At 46.7% G+C, this 18312-nt stretch overlaps 1 protein-coding gene across 2 annotated transcripts; it reads left to right on the forward strand.

Annotated features, from left to right (window-relative positions):
- Positions 1–375: 375 nt before the first annotated feature.
- On the forward strand, positions 376–16074 carry OS9 (OS9 endoplasmic reticulum lectin). Of its 2 annotated transcripts, XM_049883713.1 has the most exons (15): positions 376–571; positions 995–1171; positions 2044–2107; positions 2239–2315; positions 2545–2643; positions 10319–10529; positions 10651–10752; positions 10972–11072; positions 11248–11299; positions 11952–12040; positions 12253–12528; positions 13246–13435; positions 14331–14495; positions 14643–14755; positions 15048–16074. In XM_049883713.1, exons 1-15 carry the CDS (start codon positions 410–412, stop codon positions 15171–15173), a joined length of 2004 nt encoding a protein of 667 aa, XP_049739670.1. In that variant the 5' UTR covers positions 376–409; the 3' UTR covers positions 15174–16074. The 2 variants fall into 2 exon arrangements, with proteins under 2 accessions (XP_049739670.1, XP_049739671.1); XM_049883714.1 differs by lacking the exon at positions 14331–14495.
- The last annotated feature ends 2238 nt before the right edge of the window (positions 16075–18312 follow it).

Below are 18312 nucleotides of genomic sequence, written 5' to 3' on the forward strand. Positions count from 1 at the left end.
ACCTGCCCTTCGGCCTAAATCCTCCGCCTTGCTGGGGCCTACTACAACGCAGAAGATATCCACCGAAGTAATAAGAGACGAATACAACGTCCGGGCGAAGGCCAGGCAGCCGCTGCAAAAGGCCGAGGGCAAAGACCGCACAGCCTGGAAGCGAAGAGAGGGTGGAAGGGGGTTTGATCTTGTCGATGATTGGTTGGCCTCTCTGACCAATCAAGTGCAGCGAGTGATTGGCCATTAGTTGTGATCCACCACCCGGTGAGCTTTGTAGTCATGCTTACAAATGGGAATAAGGTACGTAAGAGGGACAGCACTTATAGCCAATGAAACCTTGTGTTATTAATGGGCGGGATGAAGCCCCTGCCAGGTTTAGGGCGGAAAGAGTTGCTCGGGATAAGAAGGGGAACGAAAGATGGCGGCGGAAACGGTGCTGTCCAGTCTTTTGGGGCTGGTGCTTCTGGGGCTCCTGTTACCCGCAAGTCTGACCGGCGGTGTCGGAAGCCTGAACCTGGAGGAACTGAGTGAGATGCGTTATGGGATTGAGATCCTGCCTTTGCCTGTCATGGGAGGGCAGGTGAGGAGGCATAGAGGGGGGCGAGGATCCGGGATAGAAGAGAAAAATGTAGGGAAGGAAAACAGCTGCGGAGTCTGGGGCAGAAGCCTAAGGAGAGTCGAGAAGAGTAGAATGGGGTTTATGATGATTTCTGGGAATCACAGACTGAGCCCATCCCTTGGGGCCAGGGGCTGGGAGGGTGGGGCTTCCCGCTGTCAGCCTCCAGGTCCCAGTCCCTGATGAACACTCACTTGACTCCGCCCGGATGGCCAAGTGGGAGTGTTCTCTCCCCTCACCCACCGAGCACAGCTGGAGGACTTGTGGGTTCATTCTGTCTCCAACTGGGCTTTTCCCCAGGGTCTGAAGAGGAATCTCATTGTTCTGCCTGATCCTAGCCTCTCTTTGCCTCCCTGCTCCCCTACCCCCACCCCCCTGCTTTCCCAGAGCCAGGCTTCGGACGTGGTGATTGTCTCCTCTAAGTACAAACAGCGCTATGAGTGTCGCCTGCCAGCTGGAGCCATTCACTTCCAGCGTGAAAGGGAGGAGGAGGCACCTGCTTACCAAGGGCCTGGGGTCCCTGAGTTGTTGAGCCCGATGAAAGATGCTCCTTGCCTGCTGAAGGTAAAAGGGACTGGAATGGATGGAACAGGGCTTGGGCACTAACAGACCATGCGAGAACCAGAGTGCTGGTGAATGAGGAGGGATCTAGAGGACCTGTAGGAGTTAAGAAGGCTGCTGGAGGAGTAGACATACAGACAGGAAAGGAGCAAAGAATCCTGCAACCACCGATGTGGCTCTGCCAGTGTAGAGGAGGGTTAGGATAGGAGATCTCAGAATAAGGGCTAAACAAAGATTGAGGTGCCTAAAGAGGGGCAGTGTGGGATAGGAAGGGCACCTCCTTAGAGAAGCCTTCCTAGTAAACCCTAGCAAAGTCACCTCCTGCCCCAGTCACTCTCCATCCCACTATCCTATTTTCACCCTAGCACTTTTTTCTGAAATCATCCTGTTAACAGAATCATCAGTTTGTTTATTTATTTACTTATTTTTGGTCTGCTTCCCTGCACTGGAATGTAAGTTTCATGAGGTCAGGGAATGTGTCTTGTTCACAGCTGTATCCCTAATGTCTAGAACAGTGCAAGGGATGTTGTAGACAGTTAATTAATATTTGAGATTGGGGTCTTCTATGTTTCCCTGGTCTGAGTGCTTCAAGGATACCATGATTCTTTTGTCTTTACTGAGGGTAAAGAAGGATTTAAATATATATGGAAGGAGTGGAAAGACCACAGGTGGGAAACAGACTTTAGAGGTACCACCCCAAGCCAGAGAAAGAAAACAGTGCTGTCTGCTCACTGAGAATTTGGGGAATTGCATGTGGACTTGGAGAGAGATATCAGTAGATGAGAAGTTGTATGTCCTGGAGCCAGGAGAGATTCTGGTTCCCAGGTGACACATCCCCACTCCATCCCCCTGATTGTCCATTTTTTTATTGTCAGACAAAGGACTGGTGGACATATGAATTTTGTTATGGACGCCACATCCAGCAGTACCACATGGAAGGTGACTCCCTTCTCTGTTCTCCCTAAGCCCTCAGCCACATGTTGTGGCAGGTGACCTGACTCCCCAGTCCCCTTCCCTCCTCGCATCTCTCAGAAGGGAGTAATGGTGCTCCACTGTGATTACTTTTGCAGATTCAGAGATCAAAGGCGAAGTCCTCTATCTTGGCTACTACCAATCGGCCTTCGACTGGGATGACGAAACAGCCAAGGTGGTAGAAGTGTGGGATTGGGAGGGAAGGGGGTCCTGGCTGCATCCTGAGAGCCCTGGCTTAGGGTTAGAATTGGCTAGCATATTTTCGGGACTTGGTGGCCATTAGGACAAAGGCCCCTGGGGCCTGGATTCCCAAGGCCTGTAAGGTCCCCGTGGGGGGTTAGTGCTGTTCTTCCTCCTTGCTAACTTTCTCGTCCCCCTTCTCTCCTGCCTGCTATCCTTTCCAGGCCTCTAAGCAGCATCGCCTGAAGCGCTATCACAGCCAAACCTATGGGAATGGGTCGAAGTGCGACCTCAATGGGAGGCCCCGGGAGGCCGAGGTTCGGGTGAGTCTTGAGAGAGGAATGTTGACACTCCCTCAGTGACAATTCAGATTCCAAGGAAAGAGGGCAGAGTTGCATCTTATGGTCAAGTGAATCTCTCCCAGACAGACATATTTCAGTTGCCAGCTGGATGTTGCTACATGGATGTTCAGAGGTTCTTCAGGTCAACAATTCCTACATCTTCCCCCTAGCATCCCCAACCACATTTACTCTTTTTTCCATATTTCTCTTTTCTGTCGCCTGAACTAGAAACCTGAGTACCATCCTTGACTCTCCCTTCTCTTTCATGTCATCCTTCCTTTCTTCAGTTAAAGACTCTCCAGTAAGCTCTTGCTGTATGTAGGTCCTGGGCTGGGGTCTGGGGACACAGTGGTGGGCAAGCAGACGCATCCCTTGCCCTCTTGGAAGTCATGTTAGCAAAAGAACCCCAGAAAGGAGCCTATGATTACAAACTGAGAAGTGATATGAAGGAGCTTAGTTCTCTGAGAGTAAATAACAAAGCCTATGCATTCTACTTCTAGATATCTCTCAAAACTCTTTGTCCCTGTGGTTGGTACCTTCACCTCCCTCCTGCATCACTGCCCACACCCTCTTAACAGGTGTTCCCGATCTAGTGGTCCTTAACTAGGGGGGTGGGCCCGCAGGTGTATGTTAAAGGTCCTCAGGTGATCCTAATGTGTATTCACAAACACCGTAGAGACCCACATGACACCTACCAGAGTTATTGTTCTGTAATACAGATTTGCATTTGAGGTGGTGTGCTGCAAGTGTTGAACACCCAGATTTCTAGGGGGGCAAAGCCCTGATTTTTAGTGTTTGCCAGTTTCAAGCTATCAGTGTGACATCAGTTGGCTTGCAAAATCTCTGAAAATTTACCAGTCAGCTCTTGTGAGCTAGTGTAAGCTGGCTTCAGAACATCACTGTAAGCACAGGTCACTTCTCTGCCCAGTCCTAGAAAACCTTCAGTGATTGTGCGTTGTCCGAAGGATGAGGTCCAAATGCCTCACACAGACCAGGGTGGTGCCAATGGTGGCACTGAAAAGTGGATGGCTTCTGCATATATTTTGAAGGTAGAACCAATAAGACTTGTTGATAGATTGGATGTAGGGTGGAGTCAAAGCTGGCAGTCATCAACATATTGGTTATGTTATGGATGAAAATCCCTCAAAAGGTAGTGTCAAAGGTTTTTAGCCTGAGCGACTGGAAGGATAGAATTGTCATTTATTAAAGTGGGTAGGAGTGGGTTTAGGGGAGGAAATTAGGGGTTAGTTTTGGATACATGAAAGTCTAGATGTCTATTAGACATCCAAGTGGTGATGTCTAGTTGGTAGTTGGCTCTGTGAGTCTAGAGTTCAGGTACTTGGTCTGGGCTGGAGATATAAATACTGCATTTCTGCCACACTGGCCTTCCTTCTATCCTTTGACCCAGTGGTTCTCATTGTTCCTTCTTCCTGGAGCAGTCTTTCCACAGATCCTGGAGTGGCTGGCTCCATCCCCTCATTTAGGTTATATTCAAATGATACCTCCTTAGGGAGATCTAATGTAGACACACACACACCTCTGTCCTGGTTCTTGTAAATACCTACTATGTTTAATATTCTTCAAAGCATGTATTATCATCTGAAGTTATCTTATTTGTTTAATATCTGTCTCCCCCAACTAGAATAAGCTCCAGGAAGGCAGGGACAGTGTCTGTCTTGTTTCCTGCTGTATCTTCAGTGCCTGGAACAGTACCCAGCACCAACGGGGTGCCCAGGAATTATTTGTTGAATGAGTGGAATGGATAAGCCAGTTCAAATGTCACTTATTTTCTGTGACTTTTCTTGACAAACCCAGAAAGATAGTTGTGTTCCTTCAGCGCTTCATATGTGTACACCCACATGCACATATACACACAGGCATCCACACAGGTAAATAATCTGTCATAGCACTTACTTCATTGTATTCTAATTATTTCTTTGGGTGTTTGTACCTTTAATAGGCCAAGAACAGGGAGCCCTGGTGGTGCAGTGGTTAAAGCCCTTGGCTGCTAACTGAAAGGTTGGGGGTTTGAACCCACCAGCTGCTCCACGTAGGAGAAAGACGTAGCAATCTGCTTCCATAAAGATTACAGCCTTGGAGACCCTGTGGGGCAGTTCTACTCTGACCTATAATGTCCTTATGAGTTGGAATTGTCAGTAGTGGGTTTGGTTTGGTTTTGGAGGCCAGGAACTGAGGGCATAGACTACATCCTCCTCATGTTTACAACATAGTCCTGTGCCAACTACTGTAATAGAAACCAAAGGGAAAAAAAAAAACAAAAACCATTGCTGACCAGTTGTTCCCGGCTCATGGTGCCCCCAGGTATTACAAAGTAGAACTGTTCCATCTGGCTTTCTTGGTTGTAATCTCTACCGAAGCAGATAACCAGGTCTTTCTTTCATGATGCTGCTGGATAAATTCAAACCTCCAACCTTTAGGTTAGCAGCTGATCACAAACCATTTGTGCGACCCAGGGACCTACTCTAATAGAAACTGGAGCCGAAATGGTGACTGAGAAACCTGGTCCTGCTCTCAATAAAGAAACAGTCTAGCAAGCAGGATAAGGACTATAACAGGGGGAAGTACATTATCATATGGGAGCACATGATAAAGGAACTAACAGAGCCTAGGGTTCAAGCGGAGGCCTCTTGCAAAAGGTGACCTTTGAACTGACAACTGTAGGATGAAGAATTAGTCCAACAGTTGTGGAGGGGTATTAGGGAAAAGACGGCATTCCAGGTAGAAGGTTCAGTAAGTGCAGAAGGCCTGGCTGCAAGAGGGAACGGTCAATACCAGGAATTGATAGGGATTCACAGTGGCTGGAGGGGAGAGTTGTGGGCAACCAGAGTGTGGGAGATGAGGCGAGGCAGTTGGTAGCAGACAGGCCACAGGTCACCAAGGGCTCTGTAGCTACGTGGAGGGGTTTGGACAATCTGAGACAGTGGGAAGCCACTGAAGTGTTTTATGCAGAATGATGACATAATTAATTTTGGTTTTTGAAGGCTCACTCTGGCAAACTAGTTAGGAAGCTGTTGTGGGAATCCAGGTAAGGAATAAAAGTGAGCTGGGCACAAAGGAACTTGAATTTTTTGAGAGATTTAGGGAGCACAATCAATAGAGTGAGAGGGAGGAGTCAAGAATGATTCCCAGGGTTCTGGCTTGGGCAACTGGATACATGGTGGTTCCTGTTACTGAGACAGGTATTGGGAAGAGGAATAAATTTGGTGAAGGAAACGGTGGGTTTGGTTTTGAATATGATAATGTTAGTGGCTGTAGGGCATCCAAGTAGAAATTTCCCAGGAGGTTACTGGATCTGCTCTGGAGAGAGATCTGAATTGAACCCAGAGGGCTGGGAGTCATTATCACATTGGTCATAATTGAAGCCATGGGTATGGATGAAATCTCCCAAAGAAACAGTATAGAGTGACAAAAGTAAGAGAGAATTTTGAGGAAGCCATCATTGAAGGGAAGGCATGGGCAGAAGAAGGGAACCTTTCTAAGGAGACAGAGCAGGGGCCAGATAGGAGACTACGCTGGAAGGACATATCTCAAGGAGGGTCTGGTCCATGGTGTTACCTACATCTGAGCTGTCAAGGAAGGGAAGGGATTCTTATTTTAAATGAAGACAAAGTCTGCACATGGAAATGAAAATTCAGAGAATAATGTCAAATCAGTTTTGCCTTCCTGGGATAAACTCACCTCGGTCATTAGGTATTATCTTTGACTATCCTTTTTATACGTTACCAGATTCAATTTACTCATTTTTATAAGGAGTTTTGTATATATGCACATAAGAGATATTGGCCTATAATTTTCCTTTTTCGTATGCCTTTATCACGTTTTGTTATCAGGATTACGTAGCCTCAAAAAGTAAGTTAAGAAATCTTCCCGCTGTTTCTATATTGTGAGGAGTGTGTAAGACTGAATTTTTAATTCATTTTCTTTAGTAGTTTTAGGAACATTCAAAGTTTTCTGTTTCTAATTGGGTCAGTTTTAGTCAGTTCTATTTTTCTAGGAGTTTGTCCATTTTGTCCAATTTTGTCATAGAGTTGTTCATAACATCCTTCCATTATCTTTTAACCTCTGAATCATCTGTACTTTCTGCCTTTATCTTTTGTTATTGCTTCAGTCTTATCAGAGGTTAGTCAGTTTTATTAGTTTTTTCAAAGAACCAACTTTTGGCTTTCTTAAGCATCTCTATTGTATTTATTTTCTATTCTGTTAATTTCCACTGATCTTTATTTTTCTTTTGGCTATTTTTTGCTGTTCTTTTTTCAACTCCTTGAAATGAATGCTTAAGTAATTCATTTTTAACTTTCCTCTTTTACGTATGTCTTTTATAAATTTGGTATGTCTCATACATTTTTATGTCTATTTTAAATTACATCATCTAATTTTTAAATAGATAGTGCTTTCCCATGCTTAAAAACCCAGAAAATATAAAAACGAGTACAATAAAAAATGTCCCTCTCAAACTTGACTCTGACCAGTCAAGTTTTTTGTGTATCCTTTCGGCTTTTCTTTGTGTATTTGTAAGCAATCTTAATAGATGTATTTATTTCCTTTTCCCTTTATTTAGACAAGAAATAGTATATTATACACACTGTTCTGCACTTTGTTTTTATTCCACTTAATGATAATCTTTAGAGGTCTTTCTACAGCAGTACATAGAGATCTTCCTCCTTTGTTTTAACTGCAGCGTAATATTCCATTGTACAAATGTACCATTATTTGTCAACCATTATTGTACTGATAAAAATTGTTTTCCTTTCAGTCTGTTGTTATTACAAAAGATTGTTACATTGCATATATTGTCATGTATAAATAGATCCATTAGAAAAATTCCTAAAAGTATAATTGCTGGGCAAACAGTATTTAAAGATTGTCTTTTTTGTAAATTTTTTATTATGGAAAATTAAAAGTATATATAAAACAAGAGAGACTATTATAATAACTGACTGGGTATCACCTAGCTTCAACAATTACAGCCAGTCTCATTTCATCTGTCCCCCTGCCTACCTCCCTCTACATCATATCATTCCATCCATAAATATTTCTATATTTATCTCTAAAAGATAAGGGCTCTTTTTAAAACATAGCCACAAGCCATATCACACTAAAAATTAACAATAATTCCTTAATATAATCAAATATTCAATATTTACAAATTTTTCTAATTATCTCTTTTCTTATGGTTGCTCTATTTGAATCAGAATCCAAATAAGGTTCATGTGCTACATTTGGTTGTTATGGTTCTTAAGTGTCCATTAATCTATGGATAGCCCTTCCATCTTCTTTTAAAATTTTTTATTAGTTATGGATGTTTTTGGTTTAAAATTGGAAAAGGCGTATGCCAGAATTGTATCCTTTCACCATACTTACTCAACCTGTATGCTGAGCAAATAATCCGAGAAGTTGGACTATATGAAGAACACGGCATCAGGATTGGAGCAAGACTCATTAACAATCCGCGATACGCAGATAACACAACCTTCCTTGCTGAAAGTGAAGAGGACTTGAAGCACTTACTGGTGAAGATCAAAGACCACACAGCCTTCAGTATGCATTATACTTTAATACAAAGAAAACAAAAATCCTCACAACTGGCCCAGTAAGCGGAAACCCTGGTGGCGTAATGGTTAAGTGCTACGGCTGCCAACCAAAGGGTCGGCAGTTCGAATCCGCCAGGCGCTCCTTGGAAACTCTGTGGGGCAGTTCTGCTCTGTCCTACAGAGTCGCTATGAGTTGGAATCGACTCGACGACACTGGGTTTGGTTTTTGGTTTGGTTGGACCGATAAGCAACATCATGATAAATGGAGAAAATATTGAAGATGTCAAGGACTTCATCTTACTTGGATCCACAATCAGTGCCCGTGGAATCAGCAGTCAAGAAATCAAACAAAGTATTACATTGGACAAATTTGTTTCAAAAGACCTCTTTAAAAATCTTTAAGAAGCAAAGATGTCTCTTTGAGGACTAAGGTGCACCTGACCCAAGCCATGGTATCTTCAGTCACCTGGTATGCATGTGAAAGCTGGATAATGTATAAGGAAGACTGAAGAAGAATTGATGCCTTTGAATTATGGTGTTGGCAAAGAATATTGAATATACCACGGACTGCCAGAAGAACAAACAAATCTGTCTCGGAGGAAGTACGGCCAGAATGCTCCTTAGAAGATGGAATGGCAAGATACTTCGTCTCATTTATTTTGGACGTGTTACTGGGAGGGACCAGTCTCTGGAGAAGGACATCATGCTTGGTAAAGTAGAAGATCAGGGAAAAGAGGAAGACCTTCAACAAGATGAATTGACACAGTAACTGCAACAGTGGGCTCAAACATAGCAACCATTGTGAGGATGGTGCAGGACGGGGCATCGTTTCCCTCTGTTGTACACAGAGTTGGAATGAGTGGGAACCGACTTGATGCTTGATGGCAACTAAAAACAACAACATGGGTGTTTTGCTGGGGAATGGATCTGCAGAGCTCCTCACCTTGCCGTTTCAGAAGTGGAACCTCTCTTTCTTTTACTTATCATAGTTATGTTAGAAATTATAATGGTGTGGATTGAACTGTGTCCCCCAAAAATATGTGTCAGCTTGGTTAGGCCATGATTTTCAGTGTTGTGTGGTTGTCCTCCCATTTTGTGATTTTCCTATGTGTTATAAATCATAATCTCTGCCTGTGGTTAAAGACGATTAGAGTGGGATGTAACACCCTTGTTCAGATCACATCCCTGACCCAATGTACAGGGAGTTTCCCTGGGGTGTGACCTGTACCACCTTTTATCTACAAGAGATGAAAGGGAAGCAAGCAGAGAGTCGGGGCCCTCGTACCAACAAGAAAGCAGTGCCGGGAGGAGGGCATATATTTCGGACCCCAGGTTCCTGTGAGGAGAAGCTCCTAGTCCAGGGGAAGTTTGATGACAAGGGCTTTCCTTCAGAGCTGACAGAGAAAGCCTTCCCCTGGAGCTGATGCCGTGAATTTAGATTACTAACCTACTAGACTATGTGAGAATAAATTTCTCTTTGGTGAAGCTATCCACCTGTAGTATTTCTACTATAGCAGCACTAGGTGACTAAGACAAATGGTGTATACTTATCAAAGGCCAACATTCATCAATATCTTTACTCTCTTCCTGAATAATACAAGGACCTTAAAACTGTTTGAAGTTTTCTTTTTAACCATATGTACATATTTTAAACAAATAATACATATATATATATATTTTTAAAAACCCATTGCCATCGAGTCAATTTTGACTCAGAGCAACTCAATAGGAGAGAGTAGAACTGCCCCAATATACATATATATGTATAGATATATATAGCATATTTCGTTTGTTTGAAAACAAAAAATAAATTGGTTACCTAGAGTTAAACTGCCTGGGTTTAACTCCTGTTTTTACCAGTTACCAGCTGATCAGCCTGAACAAGTCATTTTAGCTGCATGCAAGCTAAGTTTCTTTAGCCACAAAGTTGAGATACTAATACCTCCCTCACTGGGTTTTTGTGATAATTAAATGAACTCATGTATATAAAGTGCTTAGCACAGAGTCTGACACACTGTAAATGCTTAACGAAAGGTAGCTGAGCTGAGAACTAAATCTAATTATTGGTGGCAGTTCCTATATATTCACCCTTTCTGTGCTGGCAGTTCCTGTGTGACGAGGGTGCTGGTATTTCTGGGGACTACATTGACCGAGTAGATGAGCCCCTGTCCTGCTCTTACGTGCTGACCATTAGGACTCCTCGGCTCTGCCCCCACCCTCTCCTCCGGCCTCCCCCCAGTGCTGCTCCCCAGGCCATTCTCTGCCACCCTGCCCTGCAGCCTGAGGAGTACATGGCCTACATTCAGCGGCAAGCTGGTGAGTAGTTAGAAGGTGGAGGTGAGGAAGGAGATGTACGGGAAGGGAGGCAGAAGATAAGTCCTGAGTAACCCAGAGATATGTGTGCATCCTCAGGCTGCTTTTACGCTATTTCTCATAGACTCCAAGCATTATGGGGATACAATTATAGAGGAGATGCAAGACCTGGACCCCCGGGTATGGAGTGAAGCCAAGTCTGAGGTGGTACCCCCAAAGAGAGAAGGTAAGGACCCTGTTTCACTTGTTCCAGGAAACTTGCCCCCATTTCTTCCCTTCCTGTGGCTCTTACTGTCCTGGGCCAGCTGATGGGGGTGGAGGTGGAAGGAGAGCCTGAAGATGAACCCTAAGCCCTTGGTGGTAGAGGAGGGGCGTGTACTCCATTCGGTTTGCTCCCTTCTGCTTCTCCCTCCTTTCAGATTCCTCCCTGTTCTCTGTACCCCAGGTACAAGCCCAGCCAAGGAGGACAGTAAGGAATCAGATTTCTGGAAGATGATTCATGAGCAAGATGACCAGGCTCCGGGAGAGGAGGAAGAGCAGGCTGAGGTGAGAGCCAGCTTCTGCCTCCCTGGTGAAGCTGGACCTGGGCTTTGGGATGGGGAGGGCTACCCGAGCAGAGGTCATTGTGAGGTGACCCATACCAGTATTCCCAAAACTGTTGCCTTAAGAGTGTGGCAGGCACGGAGGAGCTTGTGCGCCTGACCCTTTTCTTCTTCACCAGGAGCAGGAACCAAATGTGGAGGCAGCAGATCCTGCTCCACGCTCTCCTGATGGTGAGTGAGCCCCTCCTCCCCTTTACTGCTCAGGGGTGAGGGTGTGGGGGTGTGGGGGGTGGAACTAAACTCTGGGAGGGAAGTTCGGGCAGCCATGCCAGCAGCTAATTCATTTTCACGAGAGGTAATCCTCTCTGTAGACACTAATGCCATTTTAGGGAGGTCGCAGAACACAGTGGCTCTGCCTCTTGCTGGCTTTGTAATCCTGGCTGATTTCACTTAAATTCAGTTTCCTCAACCCATAAAATGTGGGTAGTAATAGTCCCTACTTTAGAGTACTATTGTGGGATTAAATGAGAATGAATGTGTAGTTCCTTATAGAATGCCTACAATTGAGTAGACACTCAATAAATGGTTAATATTTGTAGAAAGCGGAGATCGGGATCCAGGGAAGAGGAGCCCTGTGCCCCAGAATCTCTTCTGTAGTCCTAGAAACTGGAGTGGTGGCCAGAAGGGCCCCAGAAGTACTTGAAAGAGCTTGTTAGCATTCTTTTCTCCTACCTGTGAGCCCACCTTAGGGCAGTGGTGTCTGTCAGACAGGTAGCTCCTGGGGGCAGGGGCACATCCTTCCTTGGCCTCCTCATCACCTTTCTTTAGACGATCAATACAGAATTCAGAACACAGAGGATCCATTCCTGTTCTTCCATCTCAGATTTTCAGAACAACGTGCAGGTCAAAGTCATCCGGAGTCCTGCAGACTTGATTCGATTGATAGAGGAGCTGAAAGGTGGAGCAAAAAAGGTATGGGCCCTGCTCAGGAAGGGCTGAAACCTGCCTCCCGCCTGGGAGCATTCTGAAAACCACCCCTGTTCTGGGCCTGAACTAGGCCCAATAGAACTGACCCCTTCCTTTAGTCCCCTGAGTTCCCCTGCTGCCACGCCCCTACCATTGTTTGTCCCCAACCATGAAACCCCAACTGTCTGCCTCTCTCTCCCCAATCCCTCACACCCCAGGGAAAGCCGAGCACGGGCCAGGAGCAGCTTGCAGATGATGCTGCAGAAGTCCCTCAAAGGGAACCTGTGGCAAAGGAAAAGGGTGTTGACGCAGAGCAGCAGCGTGAGGTAGAAGAAGAGGAGGAGGAAGATGAAGATGAAGATGAGGATGAACAGCAGTTACTGGGAGAATTTGAGAAGGAATTGGAAGGGATATTGCTCCCATCGGACCGAGACCGGCTCCGTTCAGAGGTGAAGGCTGGCATGGAGCGGGAACTGGACAATATCATCCAGGAGGTGAGCACAGCTCTTACTCCTGTCACTTCTGCAGCTGACTTCACTGCCAGGACAGGACAGACCGAGGGACTAAAAGAGAACAAAGAGTATATTACAGCACCTTGCACAGCACAGGACAGGACAGAGCACTGAGAAATAGCAGTTGTTCACTTGACCAAAAAAGGGGACAGTGGGGAAGGGAGATTGGAGAGATATTAGATATTAGACTCTTCCGTAGAATATGAAGGAGCGCTGGTGGTGCAGTGGTTAAGAGCTCTGCTGCTAACTGAAAGGTTGGTGGTTCGATTTGAATCTGCCAGTCACTCTGTAGGAGAAAGATGTGGCAGTCTGCTTCCATAAAGATTACAGCCCTGGAAACCCTATGGGCAGTTCTATTCTGTCCTATAGGGTCACTCTGAGTCAGAATCGACTCAGTGGCAGTGGATTATAACGTATGAAAGTCTCTGGGTGGCACAAACAGTTTGCACTTGACTAATAAAGGTTGGTGATTGGAACCCACCCAAGTGGCACCACAGGAGAAAGGCCTGGTGATCTTCTTCCATAAAGATTACAGCTAGGAAAACCCTGTGGAGCAGTTCTGCTCTGTAACACATGAGGTCACCGTGAGTCAGAGCCGACTCTGTGGCAACAGGTTTGGTTTTGGCTTATAGAGTATGAGCCACGGGCCTTCTCTACTCCCCAGATCCTTGACTTTCCATATTCCTTTGGGCATTCCAGACAGAGAAGGAACTTGACCCAGACGGGCTGAAGAAGGAGTCAGAGCGTGATCGGGCAATGCTGGCCCTGACGTCCACTCTCAACAAGCTCATCAAAAGGCTGGAAGAAAAACAAAGTCCACAGCTGGTGAAGAGGCGCCAGAAAAGGAGGGTTGTCTCCAAAAAACCTCCCCCGTCCCCACAGCCTACAGGTGAGAACTGTCAGACTGGAAGGAGCAGGCCAGGCAGCTGTCTTTATCCCTCAGCTTTGTTGTTGCAGGAGAGCACCATGTTCTTTCCTTTCTAGACCACTCATTCTCCCCTCTGTCTGGAACACTCTTCTCACTGTTGCTTTCCTCCCACTGCCTCCTAGTCATCCTTTTGGGAAGCAGCTTGTAGGTGTCTGTCTGGTTTTCTGGTTTGCTCCTGTACTCCCAGTGCCTAGCACTTTGCCTGGCACATGATGGGTGATGGACAGATAAGAATTAGATGGCTCTGAGCCCATATGCTGGAAACCACACATCTGTGAAGGATGCAGCCATTAAGACTTTGCATTGGGAGAGGCCCCAGTTGCCAGAATATGAATAGGCCAACCCAGCCGTACACAGCCAGTTGCCTGGACAGACTTGAAGTGATGCCTTCTTCTTGCAGCCCCTTGTGTCCATTCCACAAAAGCCTGTGAGTGTGGAGACACATCATTCCAAGCGTACTGGAACAGCTGCAGTTTCAAACCTTCCATCCCACTATGTCTGTAAACATTGGTGAAATGTCTTTAAAGTACCAACATACCAAGGACCAAACCACAGTTTTCCAATCTGCTTCTCAAATCAAAACTGTGTGGTTGGCCCAGGTGGCCTGAGTTTTGCTTCAGAAAACAGTTATATTCCTGTAGGTGATGGCAGAATCGTTGGGTAGGGAGGGAAGAAGGGAGGCTGCAGTTGGTGGAGGGAGCACTCTAGGCTGGAACTGGGGCACGAATGTTTGAACCTTGGCTCACATATGTGTTTGGGACAGAATAGCTGCCCAAACCATTTGTGACCACCACAGCCCCTAAACCCGGGAGTCATGGCTCTGCTTTGTGTCTCCCTGTGTGTCTCCCCCTCTAAGAGGAGGATCCTGAGCACAGAGTCCGGGTCCGGGTCACCAAGCTCCATCACAGAGGCCCCAATCAGGATCTGACTGTCCTCGAGATGAAACGGGAAAACCCACAGCTGAAACAAATCGAGGGGCTGGTGAAAGAGCTGCTGGAGAGGGAGGGACTCACAGCAGAAGGTGGGCCCTGGAGGGTGGGGCTGGACTCCAAGCTGTCAGAAGGGCTTGCTGCCCGACATGGATGGGCTGGGGGTCTGGGTGGCAGGGGACCTGCACTGAACCTCCCAGCATTCCTCTCCTCTCACTGCCCATCCTGCTCTTGCTCAGGTAAAATTGAGATCAAAATTGTCCGACCAGGGGCTGAAGGGACTGAGGAGGACACACGTTGGCTGACTGATGAGGACACAAAAAATCTCAAGGAGATTTTCTTCAATATCTTGGTGAGAGGCGCCCTACCCCTAGGCCCTGGACCTTCCCCAGCCTCTAGCATGCTATGGGCAAGAGCATGATTTAGAGTCACACAGGTATGGCCCAGCCTTACCACTCCCTGAGTGTCAGTCTCCTCATCTGTAAAATGAGGCTAGTAGTTCTGGAGACTGGGTGTCCTTAATCCCTGCCTCGCCCAAGGTTGCCAGTCCCTGGATGCCCTGGACGGTCAAGTACTCAGCGTGTCCCCTTGCTCACCAGTCAGTAACTCCAGCTCACCACCCACCCAACTCCACTTCCCACCAGGTGCAGGGAGCTGAGGAGGCACAGAAAGAGCGGCAACGGCAGAAGGAGCTGGAAAGCAATTACCGCCGGGTGTGGGGCTCTCAGGATGGGGAGGGCACAGGGGACCTGGACGAGTTTGACTTCTGAGAACACCACTGCAGTTGACCCTCCAAGGAATCCAGAATCTTCCTAGACTGGCCCTGCCTCCCTCACTCCCCTCCGCTTCATCCCACCCTGAGTCCCTGAAGGCAGAACAGCAGATTGGTGCTGAGCTGTGGTCTTCATGGGCCCCAGCTCTGGGGGTGTGGAGGGGCCATGGGATGGGTGCTGCTGCTGCTGCTGCTGAGAGCCGCCCTTGAGGCTTCACCAGGCCTGTGATTTTCATTCTCCTAGAATTTGTCCCACCTCCCCTTCCTTTCCTCACAGCTTTCCCTGTTATCCTCCCCTAGCTTGTTGGCTCGTACCTGCTTCCTACCCAGAGTAGTGGGGTAGGGTAGGGAAGAGGAGGGCCATTTAGCAGGCCCTAAGAAGGCAGACACCCCCAACCCCCTGCCCCTGTTAAGAGAAAGAGAATTCCCTGCCCCTATTGCTGTTTGGGGAGCCCTGGTGGCACAGTTGTTAAAGTGCTGGGCTGCTAACTGAAAGGTCGGCGGTTCAAACCCACCAGCTGCTCCTTGGGAGAAAGATATGGCAGTCCTCTTCTGTAAAGATTACAGCCTTGGAAACTCTATGGGGCAGTTCTACTCTGTCCTCCAGGGTCACTGTGAGTCAGAACTGACACAATAGCAACGGGTTTTTATTGCTGTTTGGAGTCACTTTACCCTTCCCTCGGATTGCTTTGGGATTCCTTCCTCTCTTTCCCTGTCCACATTGTCCCCTACAATCTGTGCTTCCGAGTTGAGGAGTCTTCATCTCCATCTGTTGCTGAAGAAATGAGAGAAAGTTGCCAACCACCTTTGACACAATCCCAGTGAAAAAGGGTGGGCGTGCAGAACCCCCACCGTGTTCTTAAACAATCAGGTTTCTAAATAAAGAACTGGACCATCAATTCATCAGTCTTGTTTTCTCTTTGCAGGGAGGTAGGCGAGGGCTCAAGTAGGGGTGAGGCTAGGCATTCTCTTCAGGGTGGTGTGTACATTCTCTAATCCTGTTCTTTGCCCCACACCTCCAAGATGGTATCAGTAGGAGCTGAGGAGTACAGGAAGTGTCCAGGATGAATAAACAAAGCAGAATGGCCTGGAAAGGACTTAAAACACTTGCAGTACTCTCCTCCCTCCATTTGTTCATCTGTCCATTTATGTTCCGTCCCTTTGGCACCAGTTCTTTCCCTACCCTCTCCCCCTTTACACCTTGAAGCCAAAATTCACACCACAGTTACCCCACCACCGGGATCTTCCTTTTGCTGAACTTTCTGTAGCATTTCCGTCTGCCCCCCCATATCCGCCTGGCTGTACCACTTCAGCATTTCCCAGGAAAGACCTCCTCCACCTTTGGCCATGCCCTGAGTGGGGGCTGCTGCCCACACATGCTATCTTCCTAGTGTGCCAAGGGCAGGAGGACCTAGGAGTGGACATCGGGTGTCTCCTCTTCCCCACCGCCACGTGCAGGTGTGGCTGTCTTCTCCTCCCGCCTGTCTACCCCCTATGCAGAGGATCTAAAGGCAGAAATGGGCACAGGCTCTCCTTTGGCTTCTCATCTCTGAGGTAGACAGCCTTTCTGAAGACTCTCCACTGACTCACAAGGTAAGAAAGGAATAAAAATCAAAAAACAAAGCCTGCTGCCATCGAGTTGATTCTGACTCATAGCTACCCCATATGTGTCAGAGTAGAACTATATTCCATAGGGTTTTCAATGATTGTAATCTTATGAAAGTAGATAGCCAGACCTTTCTTCTTCGGCACTGCTGGGTGGATTCAAACTGCCCATTTGTCGATTAGTAGCCTAGCACAAACTTTATGCCACCCAGGAAGCCATAAGAAAGGGATAGAGGGTATGAAACTCCCAGTCCTCAAAAAATGGAACATTTAGGGATTCAATTGTTGAAGAACATTGTATGAGGATGACCCTATTTTTGCTGAATGTAGACTAATGTTTATTCTGCATGTTATGATTACATTATCATATTTTAAAATTCTAATGGGTAGACTTACAAAACCTGCTTCCTCAGATGTTTCTATCATGAGGGGAGGGATGCTTCATCCCTGGTTAGAAACTGCCTTGAATGCAGCTATAGTCAGAATGCTGGGTTCAAATCCTCACCCCTCCATTTACTAGCAGTGGGAACTTGGACAAGTTATTTTGTTTTCTCATTGGTAAACTGGGGATAATAGCACTTGCCTCATAGGGTTGTTGTCAGGATTGAATGAGATAAAGTGCGTCCTGCTCTTAGCATAGTACCTGGCTCACAGAAAGTGCTCAAATAACATTTTATTATAAACCAACTCCTGACTTCTGAAAAGATTAGGTGCCTTAGAATGGGGAGGAGGAGAGGCTGGGGCAGGTGAGTTAGCTTTGATTGGATGGGGTGGGAATCTTAGCATCATCAGAAAACAGAATTCTGGAAGCCTCGTTATATTTAATCAGTTTGTACTTTGAATAATAAATTCCTTCTTACTTTGCCTTTTGGTAAAACTCCAGTGGGGAAGACCTATCTGCCCAGCTGTTCTAAGGCAAACAAAGGAGGGGAGCAGGGCACGTGGCAGATGGCAGCCAGGAGGGGGTGGGGAGGAAGGTGGGGTGTGGTGGGCAACAGGAATCCAAGTGAGACAACCCAAGATGAGCTGTGAAGGCAGCATGGATGTAAAAGAGAACCAATCTAAGGAGTCCCCTTCTAGAGTTCTACTCTGCCACAACCTGGAGAACTTACTGTTTTGTCTGTCCATTCACTACCATCCCTTTACACCTCCCCACAAGGCCAAAGAAGCAGTCCATTAAAAAATATAAATAAGAAATTATAAAAACAAATTGAATGGCTTACTAGTATCTGGGATTTGCCATAGGGTTCACTGACATTTTGGGCATCTTTTGCTGGCTGGTAACTAAAGGAACTTTCCACTGGCCTGTAGCTCCCATTGCAGGTAATTTTCTGAGAGTCCTTGTTTCCTCCCCATACTCTCTCATACCCTGAGCTTGGGATGAGGAAGAGGGGAGCTTTTGCCACCAAGAAGGAAAGTGGAGATGAAGTGAGGGAGTCCAGGGGCTCTGAGCTGAAGGAGGGAATGGCCATGTCCTTTGTCTTTGCTACTTCTCCCTTTTCCTCTTGCTTTTGTTCCCAGACCACACATCT

This window comes from Elephas maximus, chromosome 4 (genome assembly GCF_024166365.1).
Source record: "Elephas maximus indicus isolate mEleMax1 chromosome 4, mEleMax1 primary haplotype, whole genome shotgun sequence".
In the NCBI taxonomy this organism is placed as follows: Eukaryota; Metazoa; Chordata; class Mammalia; order Proboscidea; family Elephantidae; genus Elephas; species Elephas maximus.

Bases quoted from the DNA above. Each gene is read 5' to 3' on its own strand.
- OS9 (XM_049883713.1), top strand. From the start codon at position 410: ATGGCGGCGGAAACGGTGCTGTCCAGTCTTTTGGGGCTGGTGCTTCTG. The intron at 2,316-2,544 runs GTGGTAGAAGTG...TATCCTTTCCAG, and splicing joins GGGATGACGAAACAGCCAAG to GCCTCTAAGCAGCATCGCCT. The intron at 14,496-14,642 runs GTGGGCCCTGGA...GCTCTTGCTCAG, and splicing joins GGAGGGACTCACAGCAGAAG to GTAAAATTGAGATCAAAATT.